The 25065-nt window shown below is 39.6% G+C and overlaps 1 protein-coding gene across 1 annotated transcript; it reads left to right on the top strand.

The window, feature by feature from the left end:
* The first annotated feature begins 186 nt into the window (after positions 1 to 186).
* wnt3a (wingless-type MMTV integration site family, member 3A) lies at positions 187 to 13245 on the top strand. The gene is made up of 4 exons (XM_014029594.1): positions 187 to 634; positions 4540 to 4781; positions 10789 to 11054; positions 11158 to 13245. The coding sequence occupies exons 1-4, from the start codon at positions 513 to 515 to the stop codon at positions 11635 to 11637; spliced, it is 1110 nt and encodes a 369-aa protein (XP_013885048.1). The 5' UTR covers positions 187 to 512; the 3' UTR covers positions 11638 to 13245.
* Positions 13246 to 25065: the final 11820 nt, after the last annotated feature.

Raw genomic sequence — 25065 nt, forward strand, 5'->3', positions numbered from 1 at the left:
CCCCCCCCCCAGCAATTCGCACATATTTATTTCTGCATTTTAGAAGCTTCAAGCCAGGGAGTGAAATCCGGACAGGTTGTTATAGCTACGCGACCCACAGGGGTTCCGATGTCTATTTAACATCCCCAGGACCCTCCCTCTCTCCTTTAAACAACATTATATGTCACACACACATACAGGCGCGCGCGCRCACACACATGCGAATGCGAGCAATTCTGAATGAAACACGTCTGAAAATGATCTGTGGGCTCGAGCTGACTGACAACAGAAGGAACAGATCAGCAGAGTTTCCCCCCTTTTGGCTTTACCTGCTGATTGGGTCCTTTAAACTAAGGACAAGCTTCTTTTGACTTTTCAATATTTGGCTCCTGAGTTCTGCCACGACAACTCGAGACAGATCGATTTTTTTTCTATCTTTCTTTTTTTATTTATTTTTTTCTTCTTTGGGGGGGAGATATCCAAACATCCTCCAGCTTATAAATCCATTTTTTTCCGCCTGCCTTTTGGCGCTGATGAGCGCGCATGTTGGCGTCCTGCTGCAGAGGTTCTGCGAAACTTTCAGGATGATATACCTTGGATGTTTCCTGCTGCTCTCTGGGCTCACGCACGTCATGGCAACTTATCCCATCTGGTGGTAAGTTTTATTTAATTATTTATTTTTCCTCCCACCCCTGGACAAGCTGATTAAATGTTGGCGCAGCTGGTGACCCTCCTGTGTCAGCCTGGGCGCGATTTTTTTATTGCTGAAAATTAGGTTTTGACATTTGCTGTGTTTTTAAGGAGTTCTTCAGCTTCATTTTAACGTAAGAAAAGTTTTTTTCCCTGTGATTATTATAACTTGATGATGCAATAAGTTATCAAACAGCGCAGGAAAACTGGCAGCAAAAAACGCGCAAAATGACTAAATAAATGCGTCCCTTCTGTTTGAAACCTAAGTAAATTTTAACGCAGGAGATTTGCAGCGGCCTCATTTTTAACTGGAAATCATTTTCAGAGAAACAGCAGGTGCAGATGAGCGCACACGCGTCAACGAGCGGGTCACTGCGTGCGTAATTGGGGGGGGGGGTGTCAATGTGGCACCGAGGAGCCCCATGTTTCAGTGATGACCTATAGAACTCTGCTTTGTTTTGACATTTCAAAAACGAAAAGTAAAATAAAATCCCTTGATTTTATTTCTAACATGTGAAAAAGTTCTATTTTATTAATTATTTTACTGAGGAAGAATAAAAAAACTGAATTGCTGTGATTCGTGGCCACTTTCTAGTTCCAGACATCCATAAAACCAAATCTGCATAACATTGATGTTTATTGTGGGTATTTTTTTAAAGAGCTTGTTTTTAGTCTTTATGCACTACAGTTACAGTAATAGCTCTGAAGCTTAACTTCAAAAAGCACAAATTGGCCCAGTTTTTCCACCATTGCATTTTATAGAAAGTGAGCTCCTGTTTATGTTATCTATCACACCAGCTCTCATGAAGGAAAATAACAAAATATGCCCACTTTATAATTAATCGTTCAATTTTTGGCCRTGCTTTAAAATCAAGTGGGCCCTATTTACTTCCCCTAATAGGTCCCCTGGTGGTGAGACTGATGAGAAACTAATTATGTGCTCAGCTGGAAGGAAATCCTGATAAAACAGTGAGCCCACTGGACYGAGACGTGGAACGTAAAATAATCTAATTATTACTTTTTTTTCCCAAGATTCAGTATGTGACATTTTGCACATTCATAGTAATGCTGTTGCTTGGGGACATTATCATGAGTCACCTGCAAGCAAAGAAAATCCCCCCTCTTCGTGAGAGTGTCTTGCAGTGTGGAGCCATGCAGCAGGTTTCCATTCAGTCAGAAATGAAAAAAAAAAAAAAAAAACATTCAGAACATCAGCCCGTGAGGGTTTGCATAGTTTTATTTCTGGACTGTGTACRAACAGAAGCAGCAGAGTGTCAGGTTGGCTGTCTCGTTCCCATCCAATGCAAACAAGCTGTGACTGCAAAAGTAGCACATGCGGTCACTTTTCTGTCCCTCACGTAACACTGATCCTTCTGTTTGTTTAAAGACAGCTGATGAATATTTGTGTTTCATGGCTACTCATCCCAACTCAAATAACTCGGTTCCTTCTGGATTACGCTCAATGTGCCTGCATTGTCTCTCCGTTTGCAAACAGCATGCACGCAGATTTATCTGAATGCCATCGCTCTGCTGTGAAAGAAGCAGCCTGACAAGAACGCCGGCTGCAGCTTCTTTCAAGTGGTCACCAGACAAGCATCTCCCCCCCTCCTAGTATTCTGCACCCACAGTCTTTGGGGGTGGGGGTGGGGGGATACAGATCTTGCACCGAGGATGGGTTCACGTCTGTCTTTTCTCGACCTGCCGTGACACAGTCTGGCTGCACCCGCCACCCCGCCAGCTCCTTATAGTCCACCCCACCTTAGAAGATAAATACCTGGAGGTGAAAGCTTGCCGCACATTCCTTTTCCCAAACATACTCTCTTGATGTCAAAGTCAGCTCCGAGGCCTCAGGGCCTGCGAGTAAAGTGCTAATTCAAAGGCACCCTGCTTGGGCTTGCTGAAATATGCATTAAACACGCACCGGTTACACTCAGATTAGAGGGGGGGTGTCTGTACGGAGAGCAAAAAAATACTTTATGTCATATAAAGTTTTTTAGTTTAAGTCACATGCTTAACATTTTACGCCACTGCGAATCGACTTCTGTGTTGGACGGCTGCTCTCACAAGATAAATGGATTTTTTCCAGAGGAATTATGGAGCTTAAAGTCAAGACCACACAATAAATACCCAAAATCCACACAACACATACAATACCAGTAGTTAGCTTTAAATGGTTGATGGAGCTGGTATCTAACAACATTGTTCTTTATGCAACAACTTGCAAACCATTCCTTGTGGAGCATGTCCTGCCTCCTATTATGGAACGTTTGCTAACACAGGAGGTGAAAAGAAGTTATTCTGCAAAAAGCAATGCTATGATTCACTTAACTGGGTTTTTTTATTACATTTTTTAATAGCAAAATCAGGTCAGGTAGCTCACAATCTGATCATTCAAATAAAAATAATCGAAACTTAACAATCAAAGACAACTGAAATCGAAATTTCAATTTCAAACTCAAGTTAAAGCAAAGTCTTCAGTGTCGAGCCAGTTGCTTAACAAGATGGTATTTGATCTGCAAGGTTTAAAAAGAAACATGGCCCGAGGGCGTTTGTCAGGAATCTGGTAATCTGGTGATTAGTTACTAGTTCTTGAACAACACAGAGGTCAGCAGAAAGTGAGCTAAATGAGCTGGAGAACACTGATCCACTTGTTGTGGAGCTGTTATCAGACCCACAACACAAGGAGAAGGATGATCAGCTGCACCGCCAGTGTTCAGCTTTAAACAGACACCAACGTGAACAAAGACTTGTTTTGGGTGGCTAAAAAGCTTCTCAGCAGGGGAATCTGTCAAAAAAAATCTTGCTATCATATAATTTAACTGCTCTGTAACAGTGTAAGAGTGAAATAAATAATAATGTTTTTGGTATCTTTGCTAAAAAAGGAAAACACTTCATGTAAGTGATACCTGGAGTATAAGAAAAAGGCTAATTATATAGTTTAAAGCGAATGTCTTATCAAGTAAAATGCTGATCAGATTTTTCTTTCTAGAATATAAACTCTTCATGTCTCTAAATGTGAAGATGTTGAGACAAATAATGACAATGAGATCAAGGCTGAATAAAAAAACGTATCCACTGTTTTGGTCGCAGGATGATCTATGATGGACACAAAACTGCTTCAAAGTTTGAACCAGAGCCTTTAGTTTTTATTGTATGAATCAGGACATAGTTTTATGAGGTGGACACTGCCSAGCAAACCATATTTTGTCCCACCGATGGCCTATTTTTAAAAATAACTGCTGTGTACAAAAGGTTCTAATAGAGTGGACACAGAAAATAAAGACAGAAAGAATAATGAAGGCATAAAGACAGACAGATATAATCAGTGAACCAAGTTTGCACTTGTTCCTCAGAACACCTTCCTCAAAGAGAGAAAGAGAGAAAAAAATAAATAAAGACGAGTGGGAGGGGACTGTGTTACCTTAATACACTCTCTGAAGTTTCATTGTAGGGTTTGCACTCTTATTACCCCTAAGCTGACGGCCCTGTTAAGTGTGCGGACAGTTAATAACAAGGTGTAGTTTTCCAAGTTGTCAGCTTAAGGTCTATGAAGACCTCTAGATGCATTGTGGACTTTCATCTTGAGCAGAAACAGTGTGGCGGCAGGGCTGCAATTTCAATATGCACAAAGGCCAGGTGTCTTCAGAGAGGGTGGTTGAAGGGATGAAGCGTGCACGCCTAATGGTAGCATCTGATACAATAAATAAATAAACATACACAATCAGATAAACTCAGACGTAACATTAAGCTTTAGGAAACGTGACCTCTATCTTGAGCTGTGCTCTATCAAAAGATAAAGACGCAGACAGATGAGAGGAGGACATATACTTAACAATCACTCTGACATTGTGATTTCCTCTCTACCCTTAGGTCACTAGCAGTGGGCCACCAGTACTCATCAATGGGCACTCAGCCTATCCTTTGCAGCAGCATACCCGGTCTGGTACCTAAGCAGCTGCGTTTCTGCCGGAACTACGTGGAGATCATGCCCAGCGTGGCTGAGGGGGTGAAGATCGGCATCCAGGAGTGCCAGCACCAGTTCAGGGGCCGACGCTGGAACTGCACCACCATCAATGACAATTTGGCCATCTTTGGGCCGGTGTTGGATAAAGGTAATGTTGCACAACAGGGGATTTCTGATCGTTCGGCTGATGTTTAGAGCAATTTTTGCACAGAATTAACCATCGTCCCTAAAGTGTGGTATCCTGATTCATATCTCCCACTCAACTCCAAACTTCAGTCTGGTTTTTCATTTTTTTTCCAAACAATTWGCAGAGTTTCAAAGTTGGGCAAAACAGCTGCTCAACTGCCTGGCAGATGTCATATTATGTCATTTTCATTTTTAGCTTATTCAACCCAAATTGTTAAAACATTGAAAGGTGAAAGCAAAGCAACATTGTCTTTTGATGTGAACGTTGTTTCTTTGCACATCTTCACATCTCTGTAACACTGAGAGAAAACACAAAAAGCATTAAGTTGCACCTCTAGCAAGCAATACTTTTTTATTCCTTGAAGTAAGATGTGTAAACTAAAAGTAAAAAATGTAAAGATTAAGGATATACTTTCTTCTAAAGCACCAAACAGACATCACAACTTTGTCCTCAGCTAATTATTTTTCATGTGCATTCGTGTGCAACTGCGCAGAAGCATTGATGATGGTGTTTAACCCTTGTGCCCTCAAATTAGTGTTTTAGTGTGTTATACACTCCAACAATGTTCTTACATGTCTCTGGTTTTCAAATCGCTTACTAAGAAAAAAGAAGAGGAACAAGAAGAAAACAGTGACTTATGGTGTCTCTCAGCCGATTACCTCTCATTAACTGTTCTACATACTCTTTGTCTTATATTTGCAGTAGAAAAGCTGCATTCCCTGCGTGCATCATTCATTATGTTGATTCAAATCCTTGTTTAAATAGACTTGAGGCGGAATAAGCTCCGAGGGCCCTGTATGCATGAAATAACATACACAGTTAGCCCAAGTCAAGCGAGTTGTGAGTTGTTGGGAGTTTTCTTTAGGAGGGGATCCCCAGTGACTGTTGCATTTCCCTGAAAGCTACAAAACACAAAATAAGAAATCAGTTTCTTTTTTTTTTTTGGAGTACTCAGTACTCAGTTTTCCCTTCAGATCATGATGACTTTCATGTATGAGTCTTTTATGACTCAAGCCTTGGAAATCTTCGCACTCCAAGACACAGTTGGATGAAACAAGCCCAGAACCTTGAAGAACAAAAACCAAATTTAGCTTCACATCTGTAAAATTGATACATATTTCAAATGTTTTGTCTCAAATTAACAAACCAAGTTAAACAGTTTTTGTGTTTGCTTAGCTGTGACGGCCATCTTGAATTAAGTTGATTCAAAATGTCCGTAAAGTATTTCGCTAAAAGACAGACAGCCCACCCTTTTTGGCAGCAGGCAGTGATGAATTCCTTAAGCCTATTTTTGTCCATCTCTAATCAAATTGACCAGTTTTGTCTTTGTCTCCTTGTTCAAAATTTAGTTTCCATTGAGTAATCAATTTGTTGCTTGTAAGATCCATTATCACCAGTTCAAAACTGCTTTTTTGAAAAAAAAATCCTATATTTTTTAATACAGCCAACTTTTGATCATTTACTTCAAATCGGCTTCTTTTTGTTACATGGAAGTCTGTCAAATACTAAAATAATTGTTTCACGTTTGTGCTGACCTAACCATAATGTGGAAAATTTTAATTACTTTGATCCTTATCACCCAAAGTAAATCATTGTTTATATTATTTCCTCTTCTGTGTTACTGCTTTCTGATTTCTTTAAAACTGATTCGAAGCATTGCACATAGACAGCAGTTAAAGATCTAAACTTGTTTACTGAAGATTGATGCAAATGATGGGGGGCTTAGAGGTCACTTAGGCCAATTGCTTTTAATAAACTCTTGAGCCGGTTGATAGAAAAGACTTGAACTGAAGTAGGTGGCTAACGACGGGGGGTTCTCAGTCCCAACCCCATTGTGGTGCGAAATGCCACCACATAATTTCCCATTGCTTCCCCTCCCAGCCCTAAATTACAGGGAGACTGGCTGGAAAGAGAAGGCAGCTACTGGGCTTTAGTAAATCATTTTGATTGGATTAAGGTCACTCTGGCCCTTAATAGTGTGAGAGGTCAAAGTGGCTGGATTAAGTGCCTTTGTCAGAAGTCATTGAAAGGGGCTAAGGATCTCACAGGCCTTTGATAAGGCTTATTAGAAGAGGGCTTCCATTTTATTGGATTTGATTGATGCTGGTGTTTGTCTGTGCTGCAGGGTCATTGTCTCCATTTCTGTCTGTTTGTCTGTCATTCAGACTGTTGTGTTTCAGTTTCCTCTTGCCCTTTTTTTTTTGATTAGTTAGAAAGGAAGTAGACACGTTTAGGTTACTCAAAGTTAGCGTATCACTGCTGCCCCATAAGGGACATTTGATGCTTTGGCTTACAGAAATCAACTTTAGTCAACAACACAAGCTCACGTTCAATGTGACCACACACAAACATTCATGAAGAGCAAGGCACCTCATGCCCTTAAGACTTACTTTTTCATGCCCCCCACACCCCCCCTGCAGATGTGCTCCAAACCTCAAAGTTTCTATCACTCGCCACACCCTAAATCACGAGCCCTGCCTGCAGGCTACGTCTGCGTCAGCACTCATTAATTTACATTAACTAAAGTGTCAAAACATGCACCGCTGGAATCTGCCTGTGATGAAAGGCAACAGAAAGCTGCGCAGGTGTTCCTAGTCCGCACGGCCGATACCAGAGCTGTTTCGACTTTCTTGTTMTTTACAGAACACCCACTGTATGGGCTTATGCACGCTACTGAGTCATAGCAGAAAGAGGGAGTGCAACTTTGCAACAATGAGTGGATGCTAACAACGTCACTGGTGTTGTTTGGATCCATACACTATCAGTTTGAAATTACTGACCTAAAGTAAGATTCAATTATTGTGTAACTCGCAAGAAAACACCCCAAGTTGCTGTGCTTATTCTGGTTTGTTTAACCTCTATTTCCTGTTGACGGCAGCTTCAATCAACAAATTCCACCAAAGCTAACCAGGAAGACATCGGGAGATGTGGGTTACGACCTATGACCGCAGGATGAGAAAGTGTAACTACTTAGGATGAGCTAAAAGGTCTCAGCTTTTCATGGGACGTATGTCTCATCATGCTGGGGGAGGGAAACTGGCGCATCGGTATATCATTAACTCTGGGCAAGAAAGAAAGAAGGGGTGTGGTAAATGGAGTTGATGGGGGGACCTTAGCCCCGTTCCCCGCTGGGCGCTGCTCAGAGCACAATATCTTCTCAACCATGAGATTAAGCAGGAGAAAAAGTGCTTTTCCCCATTCACACGCCCTTTAGATTGTTTTATTAAAGCATGTGAATAGGGATTTCCTTGTCTGCGACAAGCAGGGTCCAGCCAATGCATAGTTCTCTGTTGCTATGACTTAACTTGGTCCCCACTAATCACTAGCCGGGGCAAATTTCATATAAAATATCTGGGTCCATTGTGGGACTAACGCAGCGTGACTGTGACAGCACAATAGGGGATTCAACCCCCCAGCAGGTTGCAGGGACCACTTGGCCTGCCGGGATCTGGCAAAGTTTGGTGGAAAAGCATTGTCCCACAAGAAGTGTCTCCAAATTGGTCGTAAAACAGCTACAAAGAATAAAAAGAAAGAAAAAAATGTAGTTGAACTAATGTGAAAGGTGAAACTCTCAGGTAAAGTAATACGGGTGAATGTAAACTCAAATGTTAATACAAAGATAATCCTAAAAATAAATTATTAGTCATGTTTTTTGTCACATCGTCCAAAAACAGTAGGCCTCACCTTAAAACATGTTTCACTTTATTTAAAATTAGGTGTTAGGCTATGATTTGTATATTGACTGGAGTAYCATGATATAAAACTGTTTTAAATACATTTGTTCAAATTAAAGAACGAAAAAGAAAAAAGTTAAAGAACTTAAAGCTGGCAGCTGGAGCAAAAAGTGATCTGTCTGCACTGTCAATAAAAGTTGGTTATGTTTAACAGTGTCTTGGCAGAAGGCAGAATCAACAGTACACACTGGTCTTTGTATTAAATATACAACAATTATGATGTCACGTTTTTATTCAGGTCTCCTTGTGGTTTTATAAAATTCAAATCTGTYACTTCATCTCTTTGAGAAAACATTTTTATTAGACCATCAAATGTGTTTTTTTTTTTGTCCAACACTCATCTATACTGCAGCTTTTAAAATTATTATCAGTGATTTTCTGAAGCAACAACTGAAAAGTAAAAGTTTCTTTTATGTGTCAGTTTTACATTTTGCATTATGGGTTTTCCTGTGTTATTTGTCTTTGTTCCTTTGCAGAGAAAAATGAAACTGTTAAATGAGGAAAACTGTGTCAGATGCAAATTGCGAYAGAGGGAGGGCAGATGTTTGGATTTCTTATGAATGTTAGTAAGATTGTTTGCATGCAGGTGGGGTAAGAAATGGGTGGTGGAGGATGCATTTAGACCTTTTTCTCTTGCATCAGTTTTTTAATGCCCTTTAGTCCTCAAACTGGTTGGAACCTGCTGTAAGGGAGGAGCTCATGCTCCCTTCAGCTTTATACACCTATTTTCTTTCTTTTCYTTTTTGTTCTTTCAGGCACTGCTTCTCTCACACACTCCTACACATGGGCATTCAACAAGCTAAATCTTCTTTCTGAGCCTTGTTCATCTCTGTATGTCTCCACTCAATGCGTTTTTTTTTCATTTATATTTACACGTGTTTTTGTTTTGCTGCCTTCTATTTGTCTTTTCCTGTGGTTGTGTAAGACAGCAAAAGCACATATAATCATGATGCAAAGAAATCCTGTTAGAGCAGCTGACAACAAACAAGATATTTTTTTCAAATGTCTTCTCTCAGACTAACTGCATATCTGGTCACTAATGATGCATCTCCACGTGCATTGTCCCCTTAATTCGAGGCTGTTTCCTAACCTTTCAAAAGCTTAATTGAGTCTCTTAATTATAGGCCTGTCAGGTCTGCCTTTTCCTCTCATCTCTGTGGAAGATCCTGATCCCTCTGACTCATCAGTTAGCTATGTCAAACAGAGACATGCAGGCCTTGCTGGCCTAATTTAGAAACAGGACGATTGATGTCTGTTAAATGAACCTACATACCAACTCAAACCCCTTAAAAACATGTGACACTGAACCAGTAGTCAGCTAATTAAATAACATTCGAACAAAATGCTGTATAACAATACCTTAGAGAAAGTGTGCCCAAACATTTTCTCTGAAAGGGCCAAAATTAAAATCCCTCTGAAGGGGGTGGGCCAAATGCAATAATGTAATACACAGAATGCAAATATTTCAAGGAAAGTTGTATTTTTTATGATTACGCTGCAGCCAGTGCAGTTGCCCACATTTTTTTTCTAGCCCATGGACATGGAAAAAATGCAACGTTTGTTCGGGCAGCAAAGGCTCATGGGACTTTTCGTAATTTAACATTTAAGTATATGGGGTCTTATCAGGTGTGCAAATCTAGAAATGAACTTAAATCTAATATAAATGTCTCTTGAAGTTACTTGTATTTTAAGTTTAATCTTAATATAGTTCATAGATAAAGTGAGCAGTTAAGTTTATCTGACTAGAGCTCCTTCCCAAATAGTATTTCTACATAAAACAGGAGAATACAATCTATTAACCAGGATAACTGYTAGTGGGCCAAATCAAATGGCTTGGCGGGCCAAATTTGGCCCACGGGCCCCACTTTGGGCACCTCTGCCTTAGAGGTGCATACTGTTATTCTATTAGGCAATTCATTTTTCAGTGACTGATGTTGATGCCAGTCTTCAGAGATCAGTGCAGCTGATTAATAAGGTTGCTTGTTTGAAATGGAGACAGACACATCCCTCTTCTAGTCTTTCCACCAGCCATGTATGCTTCCAGCTGTTCTATCCACAAATGTCTTCTCCTGTAATTCATTTTATATGTTCAGATCTTAGTAGTGCTGATTTTTTTAATTGGCCCATTTAATTAACCAACTACTCACTGGGTCTACTTCTGCCTACGGTGTTTTCCTGCTGCATATGTCTTTTTATAATAATAATTAAAAAAATCCCTGTGATTCTCTTTCCAGCCACTCGAGAGTCAGCTTTTGTCCACGCTATCGCCTCAGCGGGAGTTGCCTTCGCCGTGACCCGTGCTTGTGCTGATGGTTCAGCCACCATCTGTGGATGTGACACGAGGCATAAGGGCCCCCCTGGTGAGGGCTGGAAGTGGGGTGGCTGCAGCGAGGATGTCGAATTTGGAAGCATGGTGTCCCGGGAATTTGCAGACGCGAGAGAGAACCGGCCAGATGCTCGGTCAGCGATGAACCGCCACAACAACGAGGCGGGAAGAACGGTTGGTTTTCTTGRGAGTAATTTGAGTAGGAGTGTTGTGGCTGTTGCTCTGTTCCCAAATGTTTGGGTTAACACTTTCTTTATATTTTTTTTCAATTCAACAGTCCCTCAATGACAACATGTTTCTGAAGTGCAAATGCCACGGGCTCTCGGGAAGCTGTGAAGTCAAGACATGCTGGTGGTCTCAGCCTGACTTTCGAGTTATAGGCGACTACATGAAGGATAAGTACGACAGTGCTTCAGAGATGGTGGTGGAGAAACACAAGGAGTCTCGAGGCTGGGTGGAGACGCTGAGACCCAAGTACAACTACTTCAAACCCCCCACAGAGCGCGATCTGGTGTATTACGAAAGCTCGCCCAATTTCTGTGATCCCAATCCCGAGACTGGTTCCTTTGGTACTCGGGATCGCATCTGCAACCTGACATCCCATGGCATAGATGGTTGTGACCTGCTGTGCTGTGGCCGAGGCCACAACACTCGGACTGAGAAGAGGAAGGAGAAGTGTCACTGTATCTTCCACTGGTGCTGCTATGTCAGCTGCCAGGAGTGTGTGAGAGTCTACGACGTGCACACCTGCAAATAGAGATGCGGAGATTCTCAGCCATTCTCATCAGAGGTCATCAGGAAGCGGAGGGACAAATACAGGTTCTGAACTATGAGACGTGTAAATAGTTTGACCTGTCTGTAAACACGCACAGCGTTGTGTTCTATACCGAGATGCTACAAGGGGGCGAGATCAACTGAAACAGTTGAAACAGATATCTGAACGCATCATTCATGGACTGTGATTGACATTGGTGATGATGAGAAGCAACAGAAAGGAGCACTGTTGGCTAAATGACAAACACCATATTGGTGGTAGTTCTTTTGGTTGAGAATCAAAACATCACTGCTGAAGGGCTAAARTCTGTGGAGCAATTGGAAAACAAAAGTGACGTTTACCTGAAAAATGAACATTTCTAATCATTGCTCAATTTTGCCATGAAAGATTCAGAAGCAACACACACGATCAGACACTCAACAGCATGCATTTGCCTCCTTGATGTCATTAGTATGTCTTTGCCTCTCTGACAACTAACATGTGCATTGTGTGATTGAGTTTTATAGTGTTACTGATGTTTGGGTAAGAATGCACTTGCACCTGAGTGAATGTAGATTTTTTTTTTGCTGTATTGTGTTTACATCTTCTCACACCTTTAAGCTAACAAGTTAACATCTCTTTAAATTAACTTTATTCAAAAGAAGCCACAAGAACCGCATATGCTGAACAACAAAACATAAATATGCAGTCTGTCCATTTCCCCGATCGAATGGAAATACCTAAAAGTTTATAAAGAGCAACAATACAAAACTGAGATTTATAACCAAAGAAAAGTAAAGAAAAGAGAGGTGTTTATAAGTCTGCGAGGTCAGCACTTCATTTGTGTCTTGTTAAAAAAAATATGAAGCCTGTTCTTCTTCTTTTAGACAGTATTATCATGAGACTTGGTGTGGAGAGGAAAATTGTTACTGATAAAAAAGGATTTTTCACTCCACTTCGTTGTTTACTCCAGACACATATGTTTACTCTCTACGAGACATAGGCATATAAAGTTGTCACCAATGCTCTTTTTAATGCAGTTTTATTTGCAGTTGCAGTAAAATGATGACCAAAACCTGTGTATGGAATGACTCTGAGCTGTGGCTTCCTCTTTCCCCAAACTAAACAATGAGCAGCATCGCTGAAGCTACTATTACTTCCCTTATTTAAATGCTGCTAAAATATTTGTGTATGTGTTTAGGTCCTGACATAGAGTACGTCTTTGTTTGTATAAGTAAATTTTTTGCATGTGTTGATTCTTTCTGTGAAAGACATGTAGTTTGATGAAAATGTGAAGTCTGACAAATTATTGCAAAAGTAACTCATTTAACCAAATAGAAAAATAGAGATTTATGTTTTTTGTATGTTCGGATGTTTGTTTGTTWTTTTTTTTTTAAATATGAGTTTGTTGTTATGCTATACTGAGACAATACAGTGACCTGGATGGCCAAAACACAGCAAGACTGGACAATTTTTTTACAAATAAAGATAATAATTAAAAAAAACTTGTCAAAAATTTGGATTTTATGAGTGGAATTTTTTCTTAACAAAACAAAGAAGTTTGGAGGTTTGTGTTTTATAACATTTGATTTATTTTTGTTATAGTTTTTTATATTATGTTAAATTTGCTGTCTGGTTTATTTGTGTTTTATATAAAATAAAACAAAATGTTTTTGTATTGTTTTGTGGTTGCTGGAAACATTTATGTGTATTTTTTTTTAGTTTTATCGCTCAATTTTGTCCAATCTTGTTGTGTTTTTGCACTTGGGCAAAAAGATATTTGTGCTTTTTTTTATAATTTGAGAAAAGACTACTGACAAATATTTATTTTTTTAAACGCTTGTTGAATGCAAAGCTGTGGAGGGCTGTGTAAGGTTTTAGTTTCCAGCCAGTGTAATACTACTGAATGTCTCAGGCATTTAGTTCTCACTGCCCACCCAAAATGGACAGAAAATATTAATAAACAACTGCAACCAGATTAATTTTTAAGTCATTTTTAAGGAACAACAACAGCATGAGTGCAGGCTCTGTTATAGCATTGAATTACTTTAAATATGAGTGGCTGCATGTGTGGACAAGGTGGTTTTCTAATTTTTTTTAAAGTCTTTAAATCCAAAGTTTTGTACAAACTAGTTTTCAGATTTTATGAGTTTCTAAAATTTGAGTTTTTTATAATTATTTATTTTACGCCATGTAAATATTAGTGAGTAAAAGTATATATTTGCAGAAATGTGTTTTTTTTTTTTGAAGCAGTGTTGTGACTTGTCACTCTGTAGCCTTTTTACCTCATGTCCTTGTTTTCACTGACAGATATTGTTCATCTTACTGCCTGTAAAAGATTTCTAAAAGCTAACTCTGTAACATAAAAATAAAACGAACAGCAAAACGCTATGATTCATGCATTTATTAGTGAATAACGTGGGGGGGCAATGCGTGCATAAAAGGAGTCAGACTGTTCAAGTTCATCTAAATAATCTCATTATATAGGCTTGAAATTGACGTAAACATGAAGTCCTGTAGATATGAAAAACACTGACATACGTATGAAAATGCCAAATCCTGAGACTAGTTTTGAATCAACATGAAAATAAATAAATAACAAACTGGGGCCTGCAGCACACAGAACAGTATCAGTTYGTAGTCAAATCATCCCATTTACCTTACATTTTTGGACTCCTTCACCTCACTATCATCCTGAGGAACAACGATGTAAAAGCAAATGTTTGCAAAAGCTAGCTTGTTTGCATACAAACAGTTATCTTAAGACAACAAATTTATTCTAAGAGTTGTCTTAACTTGCAGATGTTTTTTTATTATTTTTGCACAAAACAGAAAATTTCTTAGTGAACTTTGTTGATTTTTGAAATGTCAGTCACAAGCTTTGCCATGGCACACAAACATCCATCCACCCATTTTCTCTTTAGCTACCTTTTTTTTCTCTCAGCAGTCTCTGAGAAGCAGGGCCCACCCTGGACAGGTCGTAAGTCCATCACAAACTTTAGCCATGGTTTYGTCATGACTAAAAAAAGGAGAAAAAATATACAATAAGGTAGAACTAATAATTTTACTCCTTTGAGACACCAAGAAGCCAGCTGTGTTTTTTGAAAAACATTACCAGAAAGGTCTTAGCAATGAGAGTTTAGAAAAAGATGGGGCTTTGTTGAAGAGAAAGACCTGATCTCAGGAAAGATTAGGACCTGGGTGTGAATAGCGCCCACCAGTGCTTCAGCTCAGCTGCTGGACCCCTGATAGTCTTTGAGTCCTGCAACAATGTCACCACCAGAGGCCAGGTCTCACTGCTATCTAACCCCATTATCGTTCCGAACGATTGATACACGGCCCGCCTCTCCCGAGTGGAAGCACCACAAAAGTGATACCCTTCTGTTCTCCTTCATGTGGACTCATTAGTCTGCCCACCCCCACATCTACCGTCCTATAGAGCTTATTACTCGGGCACACTTAATCTCCCACACATTCAAACCTGAAAACTCGGTGAGTATGAACTGCTCTGAGCAAACCAGGGTTGGGTGAGCAACATGGAGGGTGACAGCATGCTTGACCTTTGACGTTTTTCACACCGTCTGAAAGGGTGAAAATGCGTAGAGAACCTGAAGCAGGTCACAGGATGGACAGAAAAACTCCAGCCCTGCAGCAATGCTGTGCTTTCGCTGAAGGAAATGGGTCCTTCCTTTTCAGCCAGACCCTCCCGCTGCAGCTTTTGTCACCCTTGTGAGACGAACATTGTTAGCAGATAGTTGCCAGAGGAGGCTGCGGCGACTGGGGAGAAGGGGTGTCCTGACTGTGAGAACTTTAACGCGACCACACTGCAAGTGGCACATCCCAATAACCATATAAATGGGGAACAATAGGCTCAGTTGCAATCSGTTTCTTTTATTATTTTATTCCTTGAGTTTAACACCTACGCTCACTGGAGCCCATTGCATGCATTTAAAAAAAAATCCACCTGTCACAAAACAGACTATGGCAATTTATGTGTTGAGGGGTGCCACACTCACATATCACAATGCAAATAATCCCAAAGTCACACGCTGGTTACAGTCTGTTTCTCTCTGAATCCCTTTGAAGTTCCAAGAACATCACAGGGATTAAAACATACAGGCTGAAATGATGACATAAAGATTATGAGCTTAGGTCAATATCAGCAAACAAGTTTAAAGTCAAATTTGAATAAAAAAATCATCATCTCAATCTTTTTTATTCATATTATTATTATGACTACAGCATAAAAGAATGTGATTCTCAAAGCTCTTTTTTTTTGCAGGTCATACCCTCCAAAGGTGACAGGACAAACCCGAGCCACAAAGACGAGTGCAGTGTGTGGGCACTTCATTATGTAAGTGACTTTGAAGCCAGTCCTTTGATGTCAATGTGTTCTTCTGTCTAAAGTCAGATCACTCCTGTTGGTTTCAAAGCATCTCTTTAACTCTGAACACGCCGCTGAATCCAGATGTCGAACAGACATGGAGTCATGTGTAGGATATGATTAATGAACGTTAGACTTGAAAAGCAGAAGCCACTGATTTAACTTCTTCTTCTCATTCCGCCAAATTACGAAGCCGTTAGTTTCTTTTTTTATCATACCTGAAAGTGACCATAKTTCACACCCATCAAACTTCATCCAACGCTTTAAGTCGAAGTTTTGTGTCATACATTGCACAATCTAAATATTTTTTAACTGCTGGGTAGGCTTGACTGTCATTCAGCTATTCAAATAAGGGAATCATATCATTTTGTGTCTTTAAATCAGAACATCTGCAGCAATCAGAAGCAGAACGTTTTCTCTTTCACGCCCCAAAGCGCAGAACGTGTCGTGAATGAGGATAAATGGTTATCTGAAAGATTTCTAAAGAGACGAACCATCAGGAGTAGAGATGTGACACCTGTTAAGCAGCCTTATCCTCTTTTGAAGTGCCTGATTGTATTGTTGAGGGCCAACAAAGGAGTTTTGCCACCTCTGTACTTACAAGAGCGCATTAGTCAAGCTGGGGCGATAACAAAGGGGAGGGGGGAGGGGGTATGAGGGGGTATACTAATGCTGCTGACGCTCTACAGGTGTGTGCAGTTGAAAGCGGTGCTGATTTTTTCATTTTATTTTATTTTTTTTACAGTTTGTCAGAGGAACCCCTCGTGCTGCTGTAAGATGTGGTCTGGCTTTGCGATGCTGAGGAGGAGCCAAGGATGGAAGGTTGATGAGAGGTCATCCTCCAGATGAAAGTAGGTTGCAGAGAGGAGGAGGAGAAGGCAGATAAGAGGATCAGAATCACTGTGATTGTATTTTATTATTATTATTATTATTATTATTATTATTATTATTATTATTATGCTTGAATGTGTAAAAGCAATCATTTACAAACATTTCAAATAAGACAGGCTTTTTTTCCTGAAAAGAGGAGAAATAAAATCCAAAATGACACTAAATTTAGAGGAGCTTTAGAAAATGTGTTTAAAAATGCCACTTTTGTCATTTAATTGTTTTGTCACATTGCATAATAAAATAACACATGACCACGTTAACCRCTGTGGGTCATGTCTGTTCATTATGCCATCATACTGTATGAAGGATGAGGGRAAAAAAATAGCTCTAGTTTTAAAAACGCAAAATATTTTCTGTTCAGACAGGTGTACGAACAAATGGTCACAAGACAAAAAAATCACAAGAGTAGAGCTTACATCCTTAATGAAAAAAAAGACAAAACTCACAATTTTTTTAATATTAAAGCACCAAATGTATGATATTTGAGACAACTGAGTTGCTCCCAAGTTGTCCTCACCCCCTAATCTTCCACACCTTATTAATCTTATTCCTCCACCTACCAATACTTTTRTTCAAGATTGAGCAGTTATATTGCTGAGTGTTTTTAATCTCAGACCATAAATTTATATTTGTAACGTGATATGTGTATGATGTGTTTTTACTATGATGCAATGTGTGCCTTATTAAAATTGTATAATTTGTAAGCTTTTGTCCTGAGAGAATATGTCAGGGACTCGTTCACACATACGAATAGTCATATCTACTCTTTCTATATTCCCACTCGTCTGAAGTTACTCAAACATGCAGATGGCATCAAACTCAAAAAGAGCACCCCTCCCATTGCATTTGTATTTGTACTGTATTATTTTTGGTTTGAACATATATTGAAATTATTTAATTCTATACATCTCCTATATGTGTAAATATCTTCATCATGTGCCCAAAGGTAAGAATTATGTTTATGTGAACTGAACTGTCTTTAAAATAGCACAAGAACAGCATTAGCTTGTCATAAATAAGTGACAAAAAATCACCCAAGTAAAGCTCTGGAKGCTGTTTGCTGCTTTTATTGTGTTGCCTTTTTAAGATTGTTATTTTATGTTATGGAAAGGTCATCTTCACACTGTAAGTTATTTCCTTAAATATCCCRCTGTTATTTAACAATCATTTCTCTAGGAACACTTTGGTTTTTTTTTTCATTCTCCAGTTTATCTGCACAAACCAATCCCCAATACGTCCAAATCAGTTTGCGTCACCGTGGACGTGTCCTGAGTCAGTGAGATCGTGTATATCAATTACAAGGTGACTGGCAGGGGAGAGGAGAGGGGTTATCATTAGCAGGGACTGGCGCTGGCCTCTGGTAGTTCCAGTAATTACCTCACAAAGGGTGGTGCTTGCCTTCCCACTGCTTTTCCCACACTGCACTGCAGGCTCAGAATTCCTGTCGGCCCCAGACCTGCAATCTCCTTGGTTTTAGACAGCAAATTACTGACAAGTCCCATTCTTCACAGCACTGTAATTGCTTTTTAGTGCTGTTTTTATTGAGGCAACCCTAACCCCCTTGTCCTTCCCTCAATAAAGCCAAGTGAGTGAGGGGGGTGAGGGGTTAATATAGATGACATTAGTCTCTAATTGGAAGGTCTCGAACCTCCTGGAAGTTTCGTACATCTGTAGTAATTTTTTAGGATGTCTTAATGTCTGTTGGCTGTGTACATTTTTGTAATTTAACATTTGAATTGAAAAGTTCCACATTTGCTCAAAAGATTGATATTGTGGCTCCCACAAGCAATACAAAGAGAGGCACCAAAAACTGTGACTACCTTATGACTTAAATCACTTTGTGTTGTCTTTCCCACCCCTACGTATTATTCTCTCAATCTATTACTTTGTGGAAATAAATAGTCTCAATGTCAATACAAGCTCCAAGCAGAGAAAACATCTCATTATGGGACTTAAGGAGATCCATAGCATTCCTGGCTCTGTCAAGCTGTTCTTCTTTTTCTCAGTATAGTTACTTTTCTTCACTGAGAGGACAAATTCTCAACGTTCCAGTGCCGGAGAACCATACAGCTGCCATTTGAAATGAGCAAAAGCGAAAGAATGGAAAATGGCTGAGGGATTAGAGGATCTAACCAGGATAAAGGGATAGGAGATTCTTGGTGTGATCCAGTTTAGTTTGAAAGATGGAGGGTCTTAACAAGGATTTAAGACTTCAGAATGCATTGTGCCATTGTTTCCATCTTGTGCAGATTCAGCTAGATTGTTTGCCATTTTGTGGTTCTTAACAAGGACAGAGTTTGACACATCTTTACATGCAAATGAACACAAAATGTACACTTATTTTCAAGTGCTTCAACTGTACCACAATTTTYGTTTTGCCATAAGTCTCCATATTTGCTACGACGGCCATAAACTGTGGTGACGCCAAAGCATTCAACCCAGATACAAATGATTTAGGTTTAAAACCTGCTCCACTTTCATCCTGCTCTCTGTCATGCATCAAACGCGACTGCATCCGGACTTGGCGAAGCGGCAACATGCCCCGAGGCAGCAACTTGCAGTTTGACTCGGGCAGCAGCCTAATTTGGTCATGCACTCGTGTGTCCATCTCACCGTCAGTCTGAGCAGATTGACACCTCTGACCCTGTCAAGAGTGTCAAATAGCTTGTCAGAGACCATAGGTAAAGTACAATGACAAGCCTTCTAATGCATTACAACACGAGTGCCAGAGAGAAATGAGAGACCGTATCTTTCCAGCCTCAAGGCAGACAGGTGCGCTATTGAAAGAGACACACACAAACAAACTCGCACACAAAAATGCAAACACACACCCTTGAAAAAGCACATTATACAAACTGAACCAAATGGATTGTATCATTACATGTGCGTGTAAAATAAATTAAATGTACAATGATAAAAGAGAGTACTCTTTTTCAATGCAATATATGAACATCATTGTTCAAAATGCCTGCAAACGCATTGTTCAGGCAGGTAAGGATTATCTTTAAGGGGCTTACATGATTGAGGCAGATCTGTTGTCGGTAGCAATAAAAAAAGTCTGCTTGAACAAGCTTGGGGAGCACGTTAGGTCTGTCACTGTGAGGCCTCTCACAAGGGCCCAAAGGGCGGCTCAAAATCTAACTGTCTATGCCTAGAGTGTTGGTGGAGTAAGATCAAACTGTCACACAGCATGCTTCATTGATATGATGAGGAAAACTCCCAAAATTAAGATTTGAACATGGCTCATTTATGACATCATGTTTTAGTTTAATGCAGATCATTGAAGCCAGTCATCAACCCCAGAGTACAACAGGTTCACACTGTAATCTTTGATGCCTTCYCCATTGGGATATAGTTGGATTAAAACAGCCAACAGGGTGGGACAAGCCTTAAAAACTTGTATACATAGCAAACATGAAATGACTTCAAACCAACCCACTGAGGCAGACAAGAAAGTCTTTCAAAGAAATGTCTTTATCCTCTTTATTGTTTCATCTTGAAGTGGTCCGTCATCACAGCCGATGTGAACACCTAATACAAGTTTCAAAGAAAGAGTAGCATTTGCAACAAGCAAAACGACCTCTTAGTTTATTATCTATGAAGAAATATCTGGTTCAACGTAGGTCATGAGAGGGTACTGGGAACATGAGAAATCAGCCATGGTAACCTCACGTCCAACTAAGTCATCCTTCAGGAAATCCAGTTCTCTGGCATGGACGTTGTGTTCAATGTGTACCCTCACACCTTGCCAGTTTACCCATATCCTGCAAGTGAGCAATTCCCACTCTTAATACTGGACCCCTCCCAAACCCAAAGGCCCTATGTTCATTCTGAGGAAGGAGCTTGTCTCAACCATCTGTCACGGATGTCCCAGAACGTCTCCCATCAACACCCGTGGACTCCACATAGAAAGTTACGGTTGTTAATGAAAGGTTCACAAATAAACGGAAAAATTCGTTTTGAATTTTAGCGCATTCTTTTCACCCAAAACTAAATCAAATCACTACAAAAAAATTATATATTTATAGGGTTGGGAACAAAGAGGAATCAATGGTCTTTGGTCTGGTTTGATGTACACTCTAAAAATGAAATGTTGGATTTACTTAACATGTTATGTTACCAGGTTCCACTTAACTGAGTTGAGTAAATTCAAACCAACATACTCATGTTCTTTGGCTAAAAAAACTGGTATATTGCTTTGAATTTACTCAACTCAGTTAAGTGGAACCAGGTAACATAACATGGTTTAGCAAATCCAACATTTCATTTTTTACAGTGTATAGTCCAAACTCAATTTCTCATTTTCATTTTTAACTATTGCAAACAAGTAGCTAAAACTGCTATACCTCTAACAAATTCCTTTTATTTTTTATGTCAAAATACTGGGCAATATTCATGTAGTTATATAGAAGCAAACAATTCTGTGTGTACCCAGGGCGGAGTGCAAAATTTTATGTAAATCCCCTTAACGACCTTTTCAGGGCGCCGACAATCGCCATACAAAGGTGACTGGCAGGCGACACTGGTGCACATTTATCCTTTTGCCCCGGCCCGTCTCTCTCTTTAGCGCCCCCTACTGTGAGAGGCGTGGGGTTGGGTGCCCAGTGGGACTTGTTGCCAATGGAGCAAGCCAGCACGGACCCTCTCATGGCAACCGTACAGGTCGTTGTAATAATGTTCGGTTTGTTTCCTGCTTCACACCACCTTTGGGATTTGGCCCGCCTTACAATCCAGTACATGAGACGCAGAGGGAGGCATCCCATGCTTGTCCATCCGAGTTCCAGCCTTGCTTAGGCCAAACCAGCTCCTTTGTATGGCTTGCACGGCAGTCTATTGGTTGCCCCGGGGCGGTTTCATAATGTGCATCTATAATCACGATTATTATGATTAACTGTGATAAACTCCCAAAACACAAACCCCGAATTCAAAACCTGTTGATAAAATRTATATGAGTGCTGGAAACTAATGGAGAACACATTTCTAAGGCATAAAACTTAAGCAACTGATGTACTCTTTTTCTGTGTCGCTGTCACACACACACATACACACACAAGCTTTCCCAAGCCCCTTACTGAGTGTTTTTATCCTTGCTAGGCCTTGTCTCAGAGGGGAGTCAGGCCCCTACTGAGACTTTACCCACTTCCTACTGCAAAGCCTGTTTTGCCCCTTGGCAGCCCTCTTCCATTCACAAACTTGCTCTAAGACTCTTGAACCATAAATATGCATTGGTTTTGCTATTAATGACTCAGGTATTTTGAAAATACATCACAGTCGATGACTTACATCCATTTTCTTCAACAAAAATATACATATGGTATATTTTGTTCTAGAGAGGCCTACTTGAGACCAGTTGAGTTTTACTGTAGCTGTACCTCCATGAGGTTGTGGCCCCCCAGGTGGGCATAAGAGTTCTGGGGAGAGACATTTACCAACAATAAAGAGAAGATCTGAGAAAAAAAAATTAAACCCCCCAAAAAAAGAAAAGGGGTGAACATGTGCGCCTGCGTGTGTGAGTTTTTGTATGTGTGGGAGAAAGTTGTTAGGCGTGTACCTCAGCGGTGCCATCAAAATTTGTTTGTGTGTTTGTGTGAGTGCTTTCAGATGGGTCTGTGTGCGATATATACACCCCCCTACTGTCCTATTTCTAGTCGTCTGTCCACGCATCACAACTGTCAGTATCCGGTGAGATATGAAGCCGAAAAGAAGGAGGAAGAGCCCCTCAAMTGGATATTACCGCTGGGTTAGCCTGTGGAGTATAGTGGATTTAGCGTAACCTCTTGGATCTAAACGGTACCCTCACCTCTCTACATGGTAAGTGAATAACTGGATAGTATCCACCCAATTCAGGTTTTGTGTTTTTCCACTTAAATCCCCATATATAGAGATATTTTTAGATAAAGTTCTAGAATTTGGCTTTATCTAGTTATTAATTTATTTTTCACTTGTTTGAACTTTGGATTCTCATTTGAAGAAAAAAAATGAACCTTGTATTTGTAATTTTGAGGAGTTACAGTTTTTCTGTGTGTGTTTGTGTATGTGTRTTTTCYACTTTGGTCTTCTTTAAGAAATGTATTTTGRCTTGTTAAAGGAAAGCTGGCCTAACAGTGCACAGTTGAAGTGCTTGATCTCAAACTTGAACATGTTTTATTATTATTTATGWGGCGTTTGCTGTGCTGTTTATTGGTTTGCACTGGTCCAGCTGGTGCCGCTGGAACCTTAAAGGACAGTCATTTATAATAATAGTCAACCACCCAGATGGTAAACTTGGATTTGCTGGATATGTGTTGCTTTCATACACTGCTGTGCTCCTTTAWCAAACCTATAATTAAGCTAATTTTACTGGCGGCAGGTTCAAACAGACTGCACTGATATTATTTAACATTCAAACAGACACAAGAACGTGTGAGCACAGATGTCAACGAACACAAATGAGAACAGCAACTGTACACACTGTCTGTATTATGTGATTTCTGGGGGGAAAAACAACTTTTTCTTGAAGTAAAATAAAGACAATCTGATAATTAGAGCAAGCAGCCCCTTTAAATTTTARTTGATTGTTTCACTTTGTAATGAAGCTTAATGAAATATTTGTGCAAAAACATTGATAATGTTATTTTAGCAGCATATATTCAAGTCATTGTTAAAGAACAATCATGAACCTATTGAATTTAATTCAAATTTGAGGAATAATGYAAGATTATCACTTTCAGAATACCAAACAATAACTCAAACTCCATTTTATGAATTATGTTTTGTAGTTGTTTTTTTTAGCTAAATGCTAGTTATGAGCTATATTTGTTGAGAGTATTGCGTTTTGTACTTGGAAGTYATTGTTGTCAACCTCACTGTAGCTGCACAATTGAAACAAACCCATCAGGCAGAAGAAAACAGCAGAGTTCAGATGATGATTTTGTGCCACAAATATGAAATTTATGTAGTTGAGCTGTCTGGTCAATATCAGCTGGAAGTGGTAAAGACCGACACTACTCTCAATGTATTCTTAAGACGGTAAWATGAAAGGGGGTAATTTTGTTTTCAGGATTTGCAGTTTTCATCTCAGTGCATTGTGATTTCTAGATGTAAATATAATTTTAAAAGTATGAACCCATATTCATCATAAAAACAAGACTATATTTTAAATGGCAAAGAAGAAAAATGGCACACATGGATATTTAAATTGGCACAAAGTGTGGCCTATGCCCTTAAGATACATCAGGCAAAGCATGAAACATAGCAGTCAAGCAATGCGACCAATCAATCTTTTTTTAATTGTCACTTGGTGGCAAGTTTTTTTTTTTAAAAACAGTATATATTTTTCATAATGTGCTCTATTTCTCTATTCTTTAACGTATTTTAGAGTGTTAATAATATCCCTATAGAGAAGACCATATTACTGTTTTTATTTAATAGCAAAAGAAATCTGAGAAATGCAACCAACATTTGAAAAATGACACCCAAACTTCAACATCACTTTGCAGAAGAAAGTTAAATGTATAAGAAAGTAAATATTTGCAGCACTAATTACCTTCTACATACTTAAAAAAAGAACAGCAGTTACTGAGAGCAATTTTGCTGAGGCGAAACCACAAATTACGGTTGAAGAGTGAGACAGCATTATGAGGCTGTGTGGTCCTTCAGCCCCCCACCCCTGCTGTTCTCCTCAGGTCTTCTCCCCTCTTGCTGCCCCCTCTGCTGGGGTTAGCAGGCACATTTGACCCTAGTTAAAATTCAACTTTCTCTAMAACAACAGGGTCAGATTTTCCTTAATGGCCTGGTTGTGTGTGTGAGGAGAAGGGTGAATTTGAAAAAGTTTGAAAACAAACATCTTAATGGACYTAACATGATCTGATAATGACTGTGTAGATCAGGCTGTGGCATTGTGGAAATATTTAAGCTGCAATAACGAGTTAATAGTGCGTTAACTGAAACTGGAATAGCTAAATTCAAAATATATTAAAATGACCTGCTTTTTAAATAAGGTATTGGCAGCATATGACAGATGCATGCTGTGCATTCAACGTTTTCAACAATAATTCACAGGTACTAAAATTATAAAATGTTTTTTTGTATTCCTGCTTTGTGCAGGGTGGCTGGGCTCTCCCTTAGAGATAGGGTGAGAAGCTTGGTCATCCGGGACTCAGAGTAGAGCCGCTGCT

This window comes from Austrofundulus limnaeus, unplaced genomic scaffold (genome assembly GCF_001266775.1).
Source record: "Austrofundulus limnaeus strain Quisiro unplaced genomic scaffold, Austrofundulus_limnaeus-1.0 Scaffold6, whole genome shotgun sequence".
NCBI classification, from domain to species: domain Eukaryota; kingdom Metazoa; phylum Chordata; class Actinopteri; order Cyprinodontiformes; family Rivulidae; genus Austrofundulus; species Austrofundulus limnaeus.